Raw genomic sequence first — 17,092 nt, forward strand, 5'->3', positions numbered from 1 at the left:
GGACCCCAGTTTGCCTCGAGATTCTGGAAACACCTATGCTCATGCCTCAAGATCGAGCCACGCCTGTCAACTGCCTTCCACCCCCAGACCGACGGCCAAACCGAACGGATGAACGCCGTCATGGAACAGCACCTCCGCGCGTACGTCAGCTACCTCCAGGATGACTGGGTCGACTACCTCTTCTTGGCCGAATTCGCTGGCAACAACCAGGTCTCCGACACGACTACCCTGTCCCCATTCTTCGCTAACCTAGGATACCACCCACGGTGTGACTTTGAGCTGGATATCCGTGTCGACACCAAGGAGGAACATCAAGCTCAGAGTGCAGCGGAACGGTTGCATCAAATCCACGACGCCGCCGGCAGCCGGACGCAGTATGCCCAGGCACGGCAACAGGACACCTCCGACTGACACCGAACCCCTGCGCCAGCGTTCCAACCAGGCGACATGGTATGGGTGGATGGTCGGAACTGGCGCACCGAGAGACCCAGTCGCAAGCTGGAAAACTAACACCATGGTCCCTACCGTGTGATTCGGACAATCGGAACCCACGCGTACGGATTGGACATCCCGGACACCGTACAGAAGCACCGAACATTTCCTGTATCCCTCCTTCACGCCTCCGCTGACGATGCCTTCCCTGGACATATTCCACCACCACCACTTCCGGTAATCGTGGACGACCAAGAAGAATGGGAGGTTGAAGAGGTCCTCGACAGCCGGAACTTCAGGGGCAAACTCCAGTACCTGGTGAAATGGAGAGGCTACGCGGCACCAACATGGGAACCAGAGGAGAACCTTACCGAGGTACAAGCTGTGGACGACTTCCATCGACGATACCACATGCAGCCTGGACCAGTCGAACTTGCTCTCGTGGGAACTCGAGCCTTAGGAGGGACTACTGTCACGGCTCGCGATGGAATGACCAAGGGAGGGTCAGCACAAGGATCGGGAGAGTTGGGGGGCAGTGCAGAGGCAGTGCACCGGCAGTGCAAGGATGAGCCGCAGAGGATTTGGGGCTGTGTGCAGGGAGCAGGGATAGCGCAGTAATGAGCCGCAGGAGATTGGGGCTGTGTGCAGGAAGCAGGGGTAGTGCGGCTGCGCAGGGTATGAGCCACGGAAGTGAGGTACTGGCAAGGTGGATTTCTCAGGGTCTGGCACACGCCCACGGTCATTGTCAGGTTGCGGGAAGAAGTGGAGGATTTTCTATATAAACGGGCCGTTGCCCCTCTGTATTTAGTTCTTCACGCAACAACTTGTTAATTCAATCACTGTTACCTCTGTCCTTGCCTCGGCTGTCGCCTGCGCCGTAGTCCTTGTCCCTGCCTCTGTTCTCAGTTGCCGTCTGCACTAAGTCCTGCCTCACCTTGTCCCCTGAACCCGTCTTGCCTCTACCGAACCCAGAACCCGATCCCCAGCCCGGCTTCGCTACCTGGAGCCTTGCCCGACCGTGCTGTTACATCGAGACACGACTATTTACTGCCTTCCACCCCCAGAAGGACGGCCAAACGGAACGAATGAATACAGTCATGGAATCACACCTCCGAGCGGACGTGAGCTACCCCCAAGACGACTGGGTGGATTACCTATTCTTGGCAAAGTTCGCTGGCAACAACCTAACATCCGACACTACCACCCTGTCTCCGTCCTTTACTAACCTAGGCTACCACCCCCGTTGCGGCTTCGAGCTCGATTTTCGAACTGACACGAATGAGGAACGACAGGCACAAACCCCAGCAGAACGGCTGCAGCAGATCCACGGCGTTGCCCGCAGTGAAATGCTTTACGCCCAAGCACGTCAACAGGACAACACCGACCTGCACTGGACTCCTGCCCCAGCCTTCCAGCCAGGAGATATGGTATGGGTGGACGGCCGAAACTGGCGAACGGAGCGATTGAGCCAGAAACCAGAGAATAAGCACCACAGACCTTACCAAATCACCCGGGCCATCGGAACCCACGCATACGAGCTGGACATCCTGAATACCGTCCAGAACCACCGCATATTCCCTGTATCACTTCTTCATGCATCAGCCGACGTCCCTTTCCCCGGCCAGATCCTCCGGCCACCACTGCCGGAAACCGTGAACGACCAAGAAGAATCGACAGTCAACGAAGTGCTGGACAGCCGACTGCTCAGGGGAAAACTTCAGTACCAGGTCAAATGAAGGGGTTTCGCGTCGCCGACGTGGGAACTAGACGAACACCTGGTGGAGGTGCAAGCCGTGGACGGCTTTTTTTAACAATACCCAATGAAGCCGGGCCCAATCCAACTTGCTCTCGTCAAAACTAGATCCTTAGGAGGGTCTACTATCATGGCTCACCTTGGAACGTTCGAGTAGAAGTTGGAGCAGGGGTCTGAAGGCAGTGCGGAGGCAGCGCGGGGGTAGCACAAGGGGCAGCGCGGTCAGCGATGCAGGAATGGGTCATACGGGATTGGGGCTGTGTGCCGGTAACAGGGGTAGCGCGGCTGCGCAGGGTGTCAGTCACCGTAGCGGTGTATTGGCGAGGAGGATTTCTCAGGGTCTAGCACACGCCCACAATCATCGTCTGGTTCCAGGAAGAAATGGAGGATTTCCTATATAAACAGGCCGGCGCCCCTCTATAATTAGCTCTTCACGCAACAACTTGTTAATACAACAACTGTTACCTCTGTCCTTGCCTTGGCTGCCGTCTGCGCTGTAGTCTCTGTCTCTGTCCCTGTTTCTCAGTTGCCGTCTGCACTGAGCTCTGCCTTGCCTTGTCCTCTGAACCCGTCTTACCCCCGCTGCATCCAGTACACGATCCCAGGCCCGACTTTGCGGCTTGGAGCCTTGCTCGACCGTGCCGTTACAGAAACATAGTGTGACACCCTGGTGTTCTCATGGGTAGTCAGAGCAAACACAGTGCGTTCAGAAGTGATCAGAACCCTGGAATAGGTAGTCATAGAATAAATAAGAGTTGGATAGAAGTAAGCAGACGGGATTCAGAGTCTGGACAGCAATCTGCAACGGCACGGTCCAGCAAGACTCCAGGTAGTGAAGCCGGGCGGGTGATCAGATACTGCGTCCGGCAGAGGCAAGACAGGTTCGGAGAACAAGGCAATGCAGGGCTCAGTGCCGACGGCAACTGGGAACAGAGGCGGGGACAAGGACTACAGCGCAGACGGCAGCCTGGGCAAGGCCAGAGGTAACAGTTGTTGGATCAACAAGTTGTTGCGTGAAGAACTAAATACAGAGGGGCAACGGCCCGTTTATATGGGAAATCCTCCACTTCTTCTGTAACGGCACGGTCGGGCAAGGCTCTAGGTAGCGAAGTCGGGCTGGGGATCGGGTTCTGCCTTCGGTAGAGGCAAGACGGGTTCAGAGGACAAGGTAAGGCAGGGCTCAGTGCAGACGGCAACTCAGAACAGAGGCAGGGACAAGGACTACGGCGCAGACGGCAGCCGAGGCAAGGACAGAGGTAACAGTGATTCAGTTAACAAGTTGTTGCGTGAAGAACTAAATACAGACAGGCGGCGGCCCGTTTATATAGAAAATCCTCCACTTCTTCCCGCAACCTGACAATGACCGTGGGCGTGTGCCAGACCCTGAGAAATCCACCTTGCCAGTACCCCACTTCCGTGACTCATACCCTGTGCAGCCGCACTACCCCTGCTTCCTGCACACAGCCCCAATCCCCTGCGGCTCATTACTGCGCTATCCCTGCTCCCTGCACACAGCCCCCAATCCTCTGCGACTCATCCTTGCACTGCAGGTGCACTGCCTGTGCACTGCCTCCCAACTCTCCCAATCCTTGCGCCGACCCTCCCTTCGTCATTCCGTCGCGAGACGTAACATCTTCCTGCAACCTGACAATGACCCTGGGTGTGTGCCTGACCCTGAGACATCCAGCTTGCCAGTACCCCGCTTCGGTGACTCATACCCTGCGCAGCCGCACTATCCATGCTCCCCGCACACAGCCCCCAATCTTCTACGACTCATCCTTGCACTGCCAGTGCACTGCCTGTGCACTGCCTGCTAACTCTTCTAATTCTTGCGCCAGCTCTTCCTTCGTCATTCCTTCGTCATTCTGTCGGGAGCCGTGATAATATTAGAAACTGTACAAAAGCACAAAACGTTTCCAGTATCCCTCCTTGATGCCTCCCTCAAACACCCACTCGCCGGGCCAATCCCACCGCCACCAGCTTCAGTAGTTAGGGACGGCCATAAGGAATGCGAGGATGAAGAGTGCTTAACAGCCGTAACCTCAGGGCAAACTCTGGTAGCTGGTGAATTGGAGGGGCTACGCAACACCCCCCGGAAACCCGAAGAAACCCTTACAGAGCTGCAAGCCCGGTGTCGTAAAAAAAAACCCTGGGAAAGTACTATACCAATTGGCCAAAAGGTATTTTGATGAGTGATGGTGATTATCCCAGTAGCTATTAAGGCAAGGATTTGTAAACCGTGACAGTATCCCCTCTCTAGGGGCTTCCTCCATGCAGCCTTCAAGTAGTTAACCCCAATGAGTGATATTGCATGATAAGAATCATAATACACCACTCAGTGTAAGCCATGCTATTCCTGAATTACCCCGCAGCGGGGGAAAATAACCACTCGCCGTGAGAATTGAATTCATGACCTTATAGCAGCCATCAAACTGTGATAAAGAATGCTGGGAAAGTATTACATCACTCGCCCAAAAGGTATTTCGATGGCTGAAGGCCATCATCCCAGTAGCTACTTAAGGCAAGGATTTCTGAACCGTGACACCGTTGACGACTTCCACCATCGTTACCCCATGCAGTCTGGACCAGTTCAACTTGCTCTTGTGGGGACTCAGGCCTTAGGGGGAACTACTGTGACGGCCGGCGACAGGGCAACCGAGAAAGGGCCGGGACAGCGATCGGACGACTCGGGAGGAAGCGATTAGGCAGCGCAGGAATGAGTTGCACAGGATTGGGGCTGTGCATGTAAGAGCAGAGGTTGAACGGCTGCGCAGGTGTGAGTTGGAAAGCGGGCACTGCAGCGAAGGATTCCTCAGGGTCTAGCACACGCCCACTGTCATTATCGGGTTGCAGGAAGAAGTGGAGGATTTCCTATATAAATTGGCCGTTGCCCCTCTGTAATTAGTTCCTCACGCAACAAGTTGTTAATTCCACAACTGTTAACTCTGTCCTTGTCTCCACTACCGTCTCCACCGTAGTCTTTGTCTTGTGCCTCCGCCACGCAGCTGCTTGGTCTTGAAGACCCACTAAGAGCTTATGGGTGTAATCCCAGTCGGAACGTCTTCCCACCGGATAAAATCCCATGTCGAGTTCTCGGCCAGCGACCGGAGTTTCTCGTCAACAGTACCAACCCACTTTGAGCCGAGCCCCGGGTGAGCAACTGCTTCCCGGTAGAACACCAGAGATGCACGATCCACTGGTTCCTCTTCCACACTAGATCTGGTGGGTGTCCGCTCGCGCCCTTTTTTGGAGATTATATCTTTCCGGAAAAGGTACCCGTGCCACAGATATGCTGTTGGTAATGACTGGTCACCAGGCGTAGCCGGGACACCTGGTGTGATGTCCCCAATCTGAAATTTATGCATGCCTTCGCTTGCAGTGATGCCGCGCTCACTATCACCGGATTCGTCGCAGGTAACGTTGGATGCCTGTACCGCCTGCCGGCTTGCGGGGTCCCAGAGACGCAAGATTGTAGTACTGACGTGTACGTAGCCAACAAGGTAGTGCATCTCAGCTCGTGAGCCAAACTTCGTCCGCTGACTGGCTGGTACAGCTCGATAAGTGCGGCAGCCGAAGCTGCGGAGATGCGCCACAGCTGGCTCTGTCCCGTGCAGTTTCTCGTTAGGTGTCATGCCCTTATTCGCTGCGGTAGGGCTTCTCGCGTGCAGGTAGTTCGCCGCATACACCGCCTTGGCCCACATGCTTGTAGGTATGTGGCCGTCGATCATCATGGCGCGAGCTTTGGAGTTGTGCGTCTGAATCATCCTTTCCGACACACCATTCTTGTGCTGTGTGTAGGGCGGAGACGGCTCATAGGAGATGACGCACTGGGTAAGGATCCACCGGAAGGAATCGTTGTTGTATTCTCCTTAAACTCTTGGAATATCGCGCATATCTCCGCAGACGTCTTAGATCGCAGGAAGAACACCCAACTCTGCGGGCTATAGTGGTCGATGTAAAGCATATAGTAGGGGCAGCCGGATTGGGATGGTGGCGTTATCGGTCCGCACAGGTCCGATTGAATAATCTCGGGAGCTCTGTCCGCGCTGCGGGACAGAGTCTGGCGTTGATACTGCTCCTTTGCTTTGGCCTTCATGCACACGGAGCTGATGGACTTCGCAGGTTGCTTTACGTAGCAGTCTTTCGGAAGTAGGACGCGGAGATCGGCGAGATTGAGGTGCACAAACAGTCGGTGCCAGGTGTCCAGGTCTGTCGTGTCTGCCGACGGGGTGAGGGCGCTGCTGCTTCCCATGGATGTACTGGCAAACGTGAAGTTCGCCGTAGCCGTGCCTGTTGCGGTGCCCGCAGCGTAGTTTGCTTGCGCATCCAGTATGACACCCCCGAGCAGAGTGCACACGCGTGGACCGGATCGCCGTTCTCTCGATCTCTGTTGCCCAATGGCTCGTGACCGCAGAAGGCAATGACCGAGTTGAAAAACAACCTCACAGCCTGCCTCTTCCAGGCGGTCCACCGAGATCAGCGACACTCAAAAGTCTGGTACATATAGTACGTTCATTGTCAGCAGTATCGCGCAGTCAAGATGGAAGTGAACGCTTCCCATTTCGATGGCCATGCACACAGCTCCATTGGCGACCTTGACCAGTAGTGGTGTAGCCAGAGCGCGGAGCTCTCGGAAGATTTCACGGTTGCCATACAGATGGTGGAAAGCACCCGAGTCTATGATCCATGCGGCGAGCGCCGCTGCAATACTTACAACCGCGGTGGAGAGACCATGAACCTCATTGCCGTAGTGGGAAGAAGCTGTCGTCGCATTCTGCTGTATGGCCTTCTTCTTGGTGAAGCCATCTTGCTCTCAGTGACCTTTCTTCCCACAGTGCCAACACTCGCCATCGAAGTTGGTCGCCTTGCGACTATTATACGGTTTCCGATTCTCCCCCTGACCGCCAGCGTCGTTACCGCGACTGCCACGCTTGCTTGAACGTTGCCTGCCTGTGCCGGTCTGTGTTTGGAATTACGAGAGACCTCCGGGTTGGTGACGGTGGCTGCGATGAGGGCATATCTGGTAGTGTTGGCGGTGTTGGTGGTTCCACCGGTTTGTTCGTTGCGCGTCCTCTCAGCGTTTTCGTATTCGATGAGTACATTTCTGACCGAATCAAGGGTTTCGTCTTCCTCGGGCCGGAGGCTGACCATGTCAACCGCATTCTTGAACGCTGCCGGGAGGGTTCTGAGAAGATGGGACATGATTGTTGCATTCGGAATTTCCTCAACTGTTCCATCCACCTGCCGTTGCAGATTCGTCATCGTGGCGATGTAGTCGGCCACCTTCTCGCTGTGTCGCATGATCATCTTCCAAAAGCGCTGCGCCATAGGAAGTCGCCCAGTCCGTGACGAAGCGGTGTCCAACTTCTCCGCGAGGACCGCCCAAACCCCAGCTGGTTCTCTATCGGGTAGCTTGTTCAGCATAGCTCAAATACTCATCTCTACCGACGAATACAGCATGCCAGTGGCAAACCCGTATCGTTTCAGATAGGTCTCCCGAGCCTGGAAGCCTTGGCCTGCCGGTGCAGGCTCATTCCCCAGCACTATCAGGAGTGCGTTTTCAGAGGTGAGGAACATCGTGATGTCTGCTTTCCAGGTGTAGTAATTGCTTGCATTGAGCAGAGGGGTTGATCCGTGCTTACACATGTAGATAAACATGGTGATTGTCTATACGAGGTTTCGGAGGAGGTATACGTGCGACGACGAAGGTATGCGAGCGACGAGCGGCGAGTGACGAGCGAAGTTATGCGAACGGGAGGGGTAGATTCTCAAGAGACGGTGAGTGATAAACTTCGAGAGAGCGATAAACTTCGAGAGAGAGATGTGCCGGGAGGCAATCCACCAGGATGGTGAAAGATAGAATATTTCTCAAGTAAGTGATATTTTTCAGCGTCAAACCCGGCTCATAACCTGTCAAATATAGGAGTATAAAATCTTGATTATCGTCTGTCTTCTGCAGCGGCAGAGGGTCCTCTATACAAATGTGCTTTGTAGGCCTCCAGGTTCGTCCTGGAGGCGGGCTGCTCGTAGGCCCCATCACGCTCAGGACACCGAACATGACCTGGACGCCTAAGCTCCGGTCACCAGTCGTCCGGAACCAGATATGATTCGGGCGAAATAGAGCTGCCCAGCCACGCATCCTCACACCGGCCCCACTGCGTGGCGCCACGCCGCCAGCAGTGTCCTAGTGTCTCAGGGCATTCCGGGCGCTGTAGGGTATCCGTCCTCATTTCTCCAGCCCGGAAGCCTTTAGTCCTCAGTCTCCTCAGCCTGACCTATTGCGTTCCCGACTGGGCAACCTCAAAGACGGACGGGATGGACGGTTGACAGCACTGGCAAGTGATATTACAAAGGGCGGTGATATTCAGTATTCACGAGTCACAGTACTACCTTCTATGCCACGTTACGGTAGGACCGCAACTAACAGTCCAGTCACGACTCACGATATGGAAGTACTTCGCCGGCTATCACGAACCTATTTATGAATACCGCGGCCTAAGAAGGGAGGAAGGGCTGTTGTCGAAGCCCATCTTTCAATGCAGGCAGCGGTGAAGCGGTAAATCTCTTGGCGTTCTGCACGAGTGATTATCGACGCTGGGTGTGAAGTGAATATAAATCAGGGGTTCGACGTTACCTTTACTGGTTTTCTTAAGGGAGATATCGGAGGAATCCGCCAATGTTCCCTCTAGCCACGGGTGAGATGGCTTCAGTGATGAGCACAGTCAAGGTGAAATGAAACACTTGCACCCGTACAATGAAGATGCCCATTCGCACCCTCGCTTTTTCGTCGTATTCAACATTCCCTGGGCGTAAAGACACTTCACACCGGCACTCCTAGCACTCCAAAAGGCTCGTATCGTCATGGCATATTCCTGGCACCTGGGAAATGAGACACAGACAAACATAAAAAGAATCCGAAAGAAAAAAAGAATCCGAAAGAAAAAAAGAATCCGAAAGAAAAAAAGAATCCGAAAGAAATACAGGACATGGGAGCAGTTAGAAAGATCATCCGACAAAACTGGAACCCCAAGACTAATATGAAACCCATGGCAACCTTCTCGCTACTACGACAGTCGAGAGAAGTGTAAGAAAAACCATGAGCCATAGTTTGACACTCTATCCTTCGGGATTAAACTGGGTATTTGGTGAGGATATCATGGAGAGCCTGCATCTGCTCATCGATGAGCATGAGATGTCCCTTCGAGGTGCTGATATCGTGGAGCATGGCATCTTGCAGATCGCTCTTCCCGTTGACGCCAGCGGTAGATTTCTGCTCGGCCGCAAGAATGCGATTGAGAAGGTCCTGACGCTCGGCAGCGTGCTGAGCACGCTCAGCAGTCGCCATATCCGTAGCGATAGCAAGGCGGTTGATGAGCTCGTGACGCTCGGCCATCCAATCCAGCTCTGCCTTCGCCTGAGCACGATCCTTGAGGTCAATCAGTTCCTTGTAGTGCTGATTCATTTCTTTCTGCTGAGCGAACATTGACTTGTAATCGGCAAAAGGCTCCGTGACTCCAGTAACAGCGGTGACGACCGTGGCAGTATCCTGTATTTCGATCTGATCATCCGAATCAGACTGCTCCTGGACGTCCCTAGGCTATGTTAGTTGTATCGTAAATCGATAGGAACTCGGACAAACATACTGCTTTTGGATCTGCGACTTCTGCTCGAGCGGAACCGCATCGTTCTTCTCAACGGAAGGGCACTTCTTGTCTTGATTCTTGCCGAATATAGCGTAGTGAGGCTGTTTGTGGCGAAATGGTGTAAACTCGGGAAGACAAGGCACAGGTCTTTCAGGACGGCCGACCGAAGAGGTCGAGCGTATATGAAACGCATCATTGTAGGACCACTTCTTGCCATTACGACTCACAGCCCAGTTGGCGGGAAAGCCGTGATCTCGCTCGAAGTTCTCAACGCAATTGGTAGCGTCGACCATGTCGAAATAGTCGGCGAACGCTTGGCCAGTCCTCTTATGAAGACGAAGACCTTTGACCTTTCCGTACGTCTCGAGTAGGCGCCACAGCATCGGACGAGTGATATCGGTGGGGATCGGAGAGACGAAGACGCTCTCAACTTTCTGGTACTCTTTCGCGAAGGCTCTGACCGAAGACATGACGGTGGTCTTCACGGTGGTCGCTCTGGCAGTCGACATCGGGATGGTAGGAATGGGCGGCGAAGGCTGCTGACTGGTTGGAGACGACTTCAGTTTGGGCGACGAACCCGGGGTCTTGATGTACCTCCTGAAGGTATCGCCGTGAAAGCCAGGCGCAACAGGTCCGCGAAATCCACCACCGTTAGGACTTCCATTGGGCGAAGAATCCGCGACACCGGGGCTTGCGGACGAATGGGTAGACGTCCCGAATCCGGTAGGCGACCACTGTGCGGTATACCCCTTCTTGTTGAGGAACTTGATGGCCTCGATGCCGTGCAGGTTGTGATCGAACTGGATGTAGACAAGCTCCTTGACCGGATCGAAAGTGATGCGATGAATTGGCCACCTCTCGCGCTTAGGGAAAAGAATGCGCTTGACATCGTCTTCATTGGAGCCGACAGGCATACCAGCAACAGCTACGATGCGATATCCCATCCTGTATCTCTTGGTGTTTAGGGGAACGGTGACAGAATATTGGATTGAGAGGGTTGGCGACGGATGAGGGCGGAAAACAGGAGAAATGAAAGCGGTGGAAGAAAGGATAGATGACAGCGGTGGATGATGATGAAGGTAGGGGTGGGGGTTGAAACGAGGATGTGAGGATGCGTGGGGAGAGGATGAAATTCGGAAGTTGTTTTTGCGAGGTTGGCTGGGTTGAGTGATTGTTGGACCCTTGGGGATATTGGTGGGGCTCTCCGGCAGCGTGGGCTTAAGAAGGGCTAGCGCAGCAAGCACTAGTGCGGACGAATAAAAACACTTGGCTATGGGCTCACACTCACACTCCCATTCACATTCACACTCCATGGATGGGTAAGGGTTCTTGATCTCCAATCGAGAAAAGATGACGTCATCACGTGTCTCGATCGTCAGAACAACTCTTCTGAAGTCCACTACAGGATCCGAACCAATCACATGACTCACAGGAGTGTGGTGAATTGACAAGTCATTCGTCGCTGTCTTGCCAGTCACTCTTCGGCGGTTTTCATGATTTTTCTTCGAGAGTACCGACTCTGAATATTCAGCTTAGTTGGCTACCGTATTACGGAGCTGATACGGGTAGCCCTACACGGTGTTATGATGGAGTGTGTGAGATAAATCTTCAGTTTATTTCGCATGCTACGGTGATATGAGAGAGAGAGAGAGATGTTCCTGTTTTATTTCGCATGCAGCCTATCTAGACTATGGCGAACTGTAGCACTGCTATCCTCCTCATCCTCCTCCGCCAGGTCTAGCAGAGCTATTTTCCCCACATCCGTCGTTCTTAAAAACTCTTGGATTGCCTCGCTGCACCGCTCGTCGGCGAACAACTTCGCTATCGACCTACTCTCTTTCCTTCTCTCCGTCTCCTTCCCGAACTTCGCCTACAAGCCATTCCGTTGACTTCTCCACCGTGAGAAGTTTTTGAATAGGTCCTCGCGGGACTGCTTGGTAGGCCTGTTGCACCACCAGCAATGGTCATCATCCCGCTTCTTATTCCACTTCAGGTAGATCGCCGTGATGGCGTGTCCTGCCTTGAGCTGGTAGAAGCGAGCGGCCAGCTTCCTTGTTGCTTTGGCGGGGAGCAGATCGCGGGGGGTACGGTGATATGTGAAGGCTACAGGATGTGATCGCTCACTGCATATCACTCGGCTCTCTGTTTACGTGCGTCATCTATCACGTGCCTACTAATACTTGTAATCACCTTGAAAACGATTCTGACATTCCTTTTGACAATTTTCAGCGTGGCTGACAGGTGTCAATGTTGAAAACCTGACGAAGTGTCGCTGCAAAGTCCAGATACTCCGCCGCCGGAGTGGAGCCGAATCATTTATTGCTGGAGCAGCGTCACGCTCATGTACACGATATAATGTCCGGCAATTAATAAAAAGCAGTAGAAGCATCTGTCATCGCCGCTCTAACTTGTGACTTCATGGGATAGCGAGATCAGTAAGGATGATCAGCACGTGATCAGCAAATGAAATATACATGGCGACCACGTTGAAACGTTAAAGAGGCACATGGCAGACGTGTGACAGACTGGTCCGAATTTCGGACCAGTGTTTTTTTCGGAAAGTGTAATTTTACGTGAGCATCAAACGGTCCTTTCAACTCGTTGGTTAGAGGGGAGAAATTTTCCATATGACGCCTTCTTTGGCAGGGGTACCCAATCGAGCTGTAAGTACGTAACATATCGACGTCACATGACTCAGCAAACCCGAACGTCTTCGATATCCAATCCCGAGTGACGGAGTGGTACACCATCTGGACGCATCACCACCACCGGCAGCTGCCACATATCAATATCTCAATGTCTATCGCCCCGCCGCCGCCGTACGCCAAGCACCGTTCCGAGACACTCTTTCAAATCCCGTTTCTTGCGCCCACGGGCATTGAACTCAACGATGTCCTATCCCGATCACTCAGTAGGCTCTCGTTGCGGTTCCCGTCCACGCCCACCGGTGCCGGTATCATTACCGCCAAGCTATGCGAGCCGGAAGAACGCGAACGATGGATGCTATGGGTGCGCACGTGGGATCCTGTCTGTGCTATCCACATCAGACGGGCGATGACGGAAGTGGGCTTGCACGTTGTTTGGATCGAGACCAAGTTCAGGGGCTACGATAGGACGCACTTCTATGGCCTGATGGATGAGACGAGTTTTTTGTTCTACATGTGGGAGGAGTATGTGTGGCAAATGCGGGGGACGGATCTAAATGTCACGATGAAGGCAGAGGATTGCATGATTGCGGGAAGCTTGCCGGGTCAGCTGAAGAGGTTGGATATTCCGTGTCCAAGTAATGGAAAAGTTCGCAAAGTTCGCAAGCTCGTGGAGAAAGCGAAGAAGGTCGTGCGAAGAGTCCACAAAGTTATGACGCCGGCGAGGGAAGAAAGGGCGAACGATTCGGTAGAGACGAGCGAATCGGAATGGACGAGCGAGTCGGAATGGACGAGCGAATCGGAAGGGACGAGCGACTCGGAAGGAACGAGGGATTCGGAAGGAACGAGGGATTCGGAAGATGCTGAAATCGTGCATGGGCAGAGTGATCTGAAAGACGCCTGGAAAAAACATGTGATGGAGAATCAGCCAAATCATGAGGAAGACGAAGATGTGGTATCTGATGTTTCGTCATTGAGCTTGTACTCTCCGTGGTAAAAGGAGACGATGCATTTTGGCTGTGACGGTGCCGGATTGCTTGAACCGGGCATGTATGTGTAAATTCGATTGAAAGATGCGAGCGATAGGTCTCGCAACCTCGAGCTTACCCAGGCGCCACGCTAATGAAGCGATTGCGAACTTGGATCAATTCGAAGATTACATTCTGACCGCGAGCGATCATGTCGAACACACAATCATGATACATCTTCAATCGATCACATCGATCATTAGGTGCTCCATGAACCAGTTTCCATCCCCGTTTGATACCAAAAAGTACGCAATGCGTGCGCCCATACCCGATCCCAGTGTAGATGAACAACCCGAGAGTCCTAACCGTCTGCCCTCAGATCTCAACCAAAACGTCGTAGACTTATTCCCAAAGGACTGGATACTGGACCAAAGGACTAGATCTTTGGGAAGCGCACCGGAAGCACCACCGCAGTTCGTCGACTCGCCCAGTACCGATTTGGGTATCGACTGTAGTTCCGCATCACCCATCCGAACCGCAACCGAACCGCCAGAGCCATCTCACCCACCGCCCACGCGTCAAAACTTCATAGATGTCGTCTCGAGGGGCTGGGCACTTGCCTGTTGTACTGCATCCGTGGTAACGTCACCAGACTTACTGGCTGAGGCCGCTGAATGGTACGGTGCCGATCGCGTCCTCAACTATAATTCCGAGACACCTATCGGAACTGTAACCGAACCACAAAATAATGCCGATTCAGCGCACGTGGAGCCCGCAGCTACGCTGAGCGAAGCTGTCGCCATCGTCGCGAGTCCAATGCCGCCGTCAAACACTTCCTTTGAGACGTCGGATAGTAACAGACCTGAATTAGCGACGGACGAGAAACCTGTTTCCCCCAGCAAGCCGGCTGCTAGTCCGGACACCAAGGAGGTTCCAAAGACACCGGATATGAGGGAACATGCTGGTCGGCGAGCCCTGGAATGGCTGTCACCATATGATCCTCTCCTCGTGCTTGCAGAAACTCCTGGATCCGCGTTCGCCGGAGAAACCTCTGGTGGAACGACCGAGAATGTTCAAGATCCGAAAAACCCCGAGATTCTCTCAGTCCGGAAGATAACCCCCAACCTTAAAAGGAGCAACGCCGTACGCAGACCATCGCGGCATTCGACAAGCCCTTTCGCGAGTCCCCTCACGCCGTCGAACATGTCGTTCGATACGTCGGAACGGAAGGCACCAGAATCATCGGCGGACATTACCGCAGATGCCCCCAGCAAGCCTGCCCGTGGTCATGACACCTTAAAGGTTCCGGAGTCGCCAGGCACGCAGGAACATCCTGCTCAGCAGGCCGAGGAAAACGTCTCCCCATCTGAATGTCCACCCGGACCGGATTATCATCCTCGAAAAGTGCTTGGTGGTCCTGACACCAAGAACGTTCCAGAGCCACCGGGCACACCGGTACTTGCTGCCCAGAAATCCGAGGAGTCTCCTTCACCATATCAACCTCTCTCCTTACTTTCTCCTAGGACACCCGGCGTACCACCCAGACCACCCCCAAGGTCACCTGCGTCGGCCCCAATACCACCTCTGGCATCCCCCGTACTTGCCAGTCATCCGGGAGAAGCGTCTGTTGGTCCTGACATTAAGGGGGTTATAGAGCCACCGGCAACGGAGGAATATGCTGAAGAGCAGGACGAGGGCCCTCCTTCACCATATGAACCACCCGCCGTACTTGCAAAACATCCTAAGCCTCCCACCGTACCGCCCCGGCCACCCCCAAGGCCACCTGCACCACTTTCCTTACCACCCATGGCATCCCTCGTACCTGTCAATCTTCCTGGAGAGGCATCTGACCGTCCGGACACCAAGGGCGTTCCAGAGCCACTGGGCACGGCGGAGAATGTTGGCCAGGAGGTGCAGAGATGGCCGTCACCATATGAACATCCCACCGTACTTGCCAGTCATCCTGGAGAAGCTTCTCTTGGTTCTGTCATTAAGGTGGTTCCAGAGCCACCGGCCACGGAGGAACATCCTGCAGAGCATGACGAAGGCCCTCCTTCACCGTATGAACCATCCGCCGTACTTGCAAAACATCCTGAGCCACCCCCCTTGCCACCCAGGCCACCACCTAAAGCACCTAGGACACCACTCATACCACCTGCGCCACTTCCCTTACCACCCAGGCCAGACCCGTTTCCACCCAGGGCACCAACGGGACGATCCGTGTTAATTCCGGGGAGTAATGCGCCTCAAACCACCAGCACCACACAACAAACGGATCCAGAAGAGTTAACCGTCGAGTCGCGCCCACCCCCACTACCACCTAGGCCACCAATCAGACGGCCCGGGTTAGTTCCGGAGAAGAATGCGCCTCCACACGCTTCGACAACTGCGCAGGTGCGCAACCAAAACACAGTCCCGAAGAACACCACCCAGCTGAGACGAAGGGGTGCCGTACGGATCACGGGTCGGGAGACGAGCGTAACAATACCACGAAACGCAGGGCCGAGGGGTACTGCTGTGGTTTCAAACGCCACATCACGTGTGGGAAAAGTAGATGCGCCGAGGAAGGAGCCGGCGCCCAAGAACCCAGCAAGAACCACGACTGGCGGAGCCCCTGCAAAAACGGTGACTTTTGGAGCCCCCCCAGAAATACCACTGGAGGAGCCCCTCCAAGAAATGTGACTAGTGGCGCCACTCCCAGGAGCACCACTGGCGGAGTTCCTCCAAGAGGCACCATTGGCGGAGGCCCTCCACAAACGCCAGTCGCTCCAAGAACGGCCACTGCTGAGGCTAAGGCAGAGAAACAGGCGCCGTACATGTCGAACTTCACGGAGAACCTCAATATATTCGTCGATACTGCTGCCACAAATGCTGAGGCCAAGAAGGAGGGTGTGTTGGCAAAGGGCTTGTTGATGGTTACAAACTCCCTGATGGGACTAAGCCTAACTTCGTCAGCGGAAGGTGCGAAGACCTTGCAAACTGCGATGTTCAGCTCGTCGAAGATGTTCATAACCCCACCTTTGCTGGGAGCAAAGCCGACGGTATTTCCGCCAGTGCGTCGAGCAGATCCAGCAAAGCCCACCACGACATCCGCTGCCGGACCAAATGCGAACGCACGTCCGGGAGTTCCTTCGAAGCCGCCGCAGTTAGTAGGAGCAAGTACAATGCCCGAGAGGCCACCTAAACCCCCACCCCCAAGCGGCACAATGCCTCCTGGTTTGTCTGCGACACCTCTCGCAGATGACAGGATGTCTTTGCGCACTGCGCTCCAAAATACCGGACCTTCGAAGCAACAGCTGGAGAAAGAAAAGCTGGACTACCACAAACGTCGAGCCTTCTTCCATAAAGATCTCGACAAGTGTTTAGCTGCCGTCGCCAGTGCCATCGACAACCAGCGGGCTCGAGCGATCCACACCAGCCGTGACACAAACACCAAGGCGCTTGGCATGCTGAACAAACAGATGAAGGATGCTCTGAGGTGGTGGGACGCAACAGAATAACGGGTTGAAGCTTGTGATCCAGATAGGAAGGGGATTCGTAGTAGAATGTGATTATTTGTGCCGTATGTACGGTGCCTGCGGTATAGAAAGGCATAGTGGCTTTTAGCTCTTGACCCGGAACGTTTCCATGGCAACAGCCAGCCCCACATAA

General features: G+C 54.1%; 3 protein-coding genes across 3 annotated transcripts; 1 reads left to right on the plus strand and 2 right to left on the minus strand.

The window, feature by feature from the left end:
- Positions 1-5,583: 5,583 nt before the first annotated feature.
- On the minus strand, positions 5,584-5,925 carry BZA05DRAFT_318257 (uncharacterized protein; the record flags this gene model as incomplete). Its single annotated transcript, XM_051480406.1, has 1 exon — positions 5,584-5,925. A coding segment is annotated over one exon (342 nt), but the record flags the coding sequence as incomplete, so codon positions are not given.
- Positions 5,926-9,314: 3,389 nt separating this feature from the next.
- BZA05DRAFT_454096 (uncharacterized protein) lies at positions 9,315-11,000 on the minus strand (the record flags this gene model as incomplete). Its single annotated transcript, XM_051487511.1, has 3 exons — positions 9,315-9,777; positions 9,829-9,929; positions 10,056-11,000. Coding segments are annotated over 3 exons (1,509 nt in total), but the record flags the coding sequence as incomplete, so codon positions are not given.
- Positions 11,001-12,624: 1,624 nt separating this feature from the next.
- Positions 12,625-16,941, plus strand: BZA05DRAFT_419295 (uncharacterized protein; the record flags this gene model as incomplete). Its single annotated transcript, XM_051485578.1, has 9 exons — positions 12,625-13,428; positions 13,474-13,523; positions 13,585-13,746; positions 13,882-13,952; positions 14,094-14,896; positions 14,965-15,063; positions 15,096-15,501; positions 15,836-16,330; positions 16,682-16,941. The coding sequence occupies 9 exons, from the start codon at positions 12,625-12,627 to the stop codon at positions 16,939-16,941; spliced, it is 3,150 nt and encodes a 1,049-aa protein (XP_051338998.1).
- Positions 16,942-17,092: the final 151 nt, after the last annotated feature.

Source organism: Tricharina praecox, assembly GCF_024521635.1.
Source record: "Tricharina praecox strain CBS 144465 chromosome Unknown BZA05scaffold_14, whole genome shotgun sequence".
Lineage (NCBI taxonomy): Eukaryota > Fungi > Ascomycota > Pezizomycetes > Pezizales > Pyronemataceae > Tricharina > Tricharina praecox.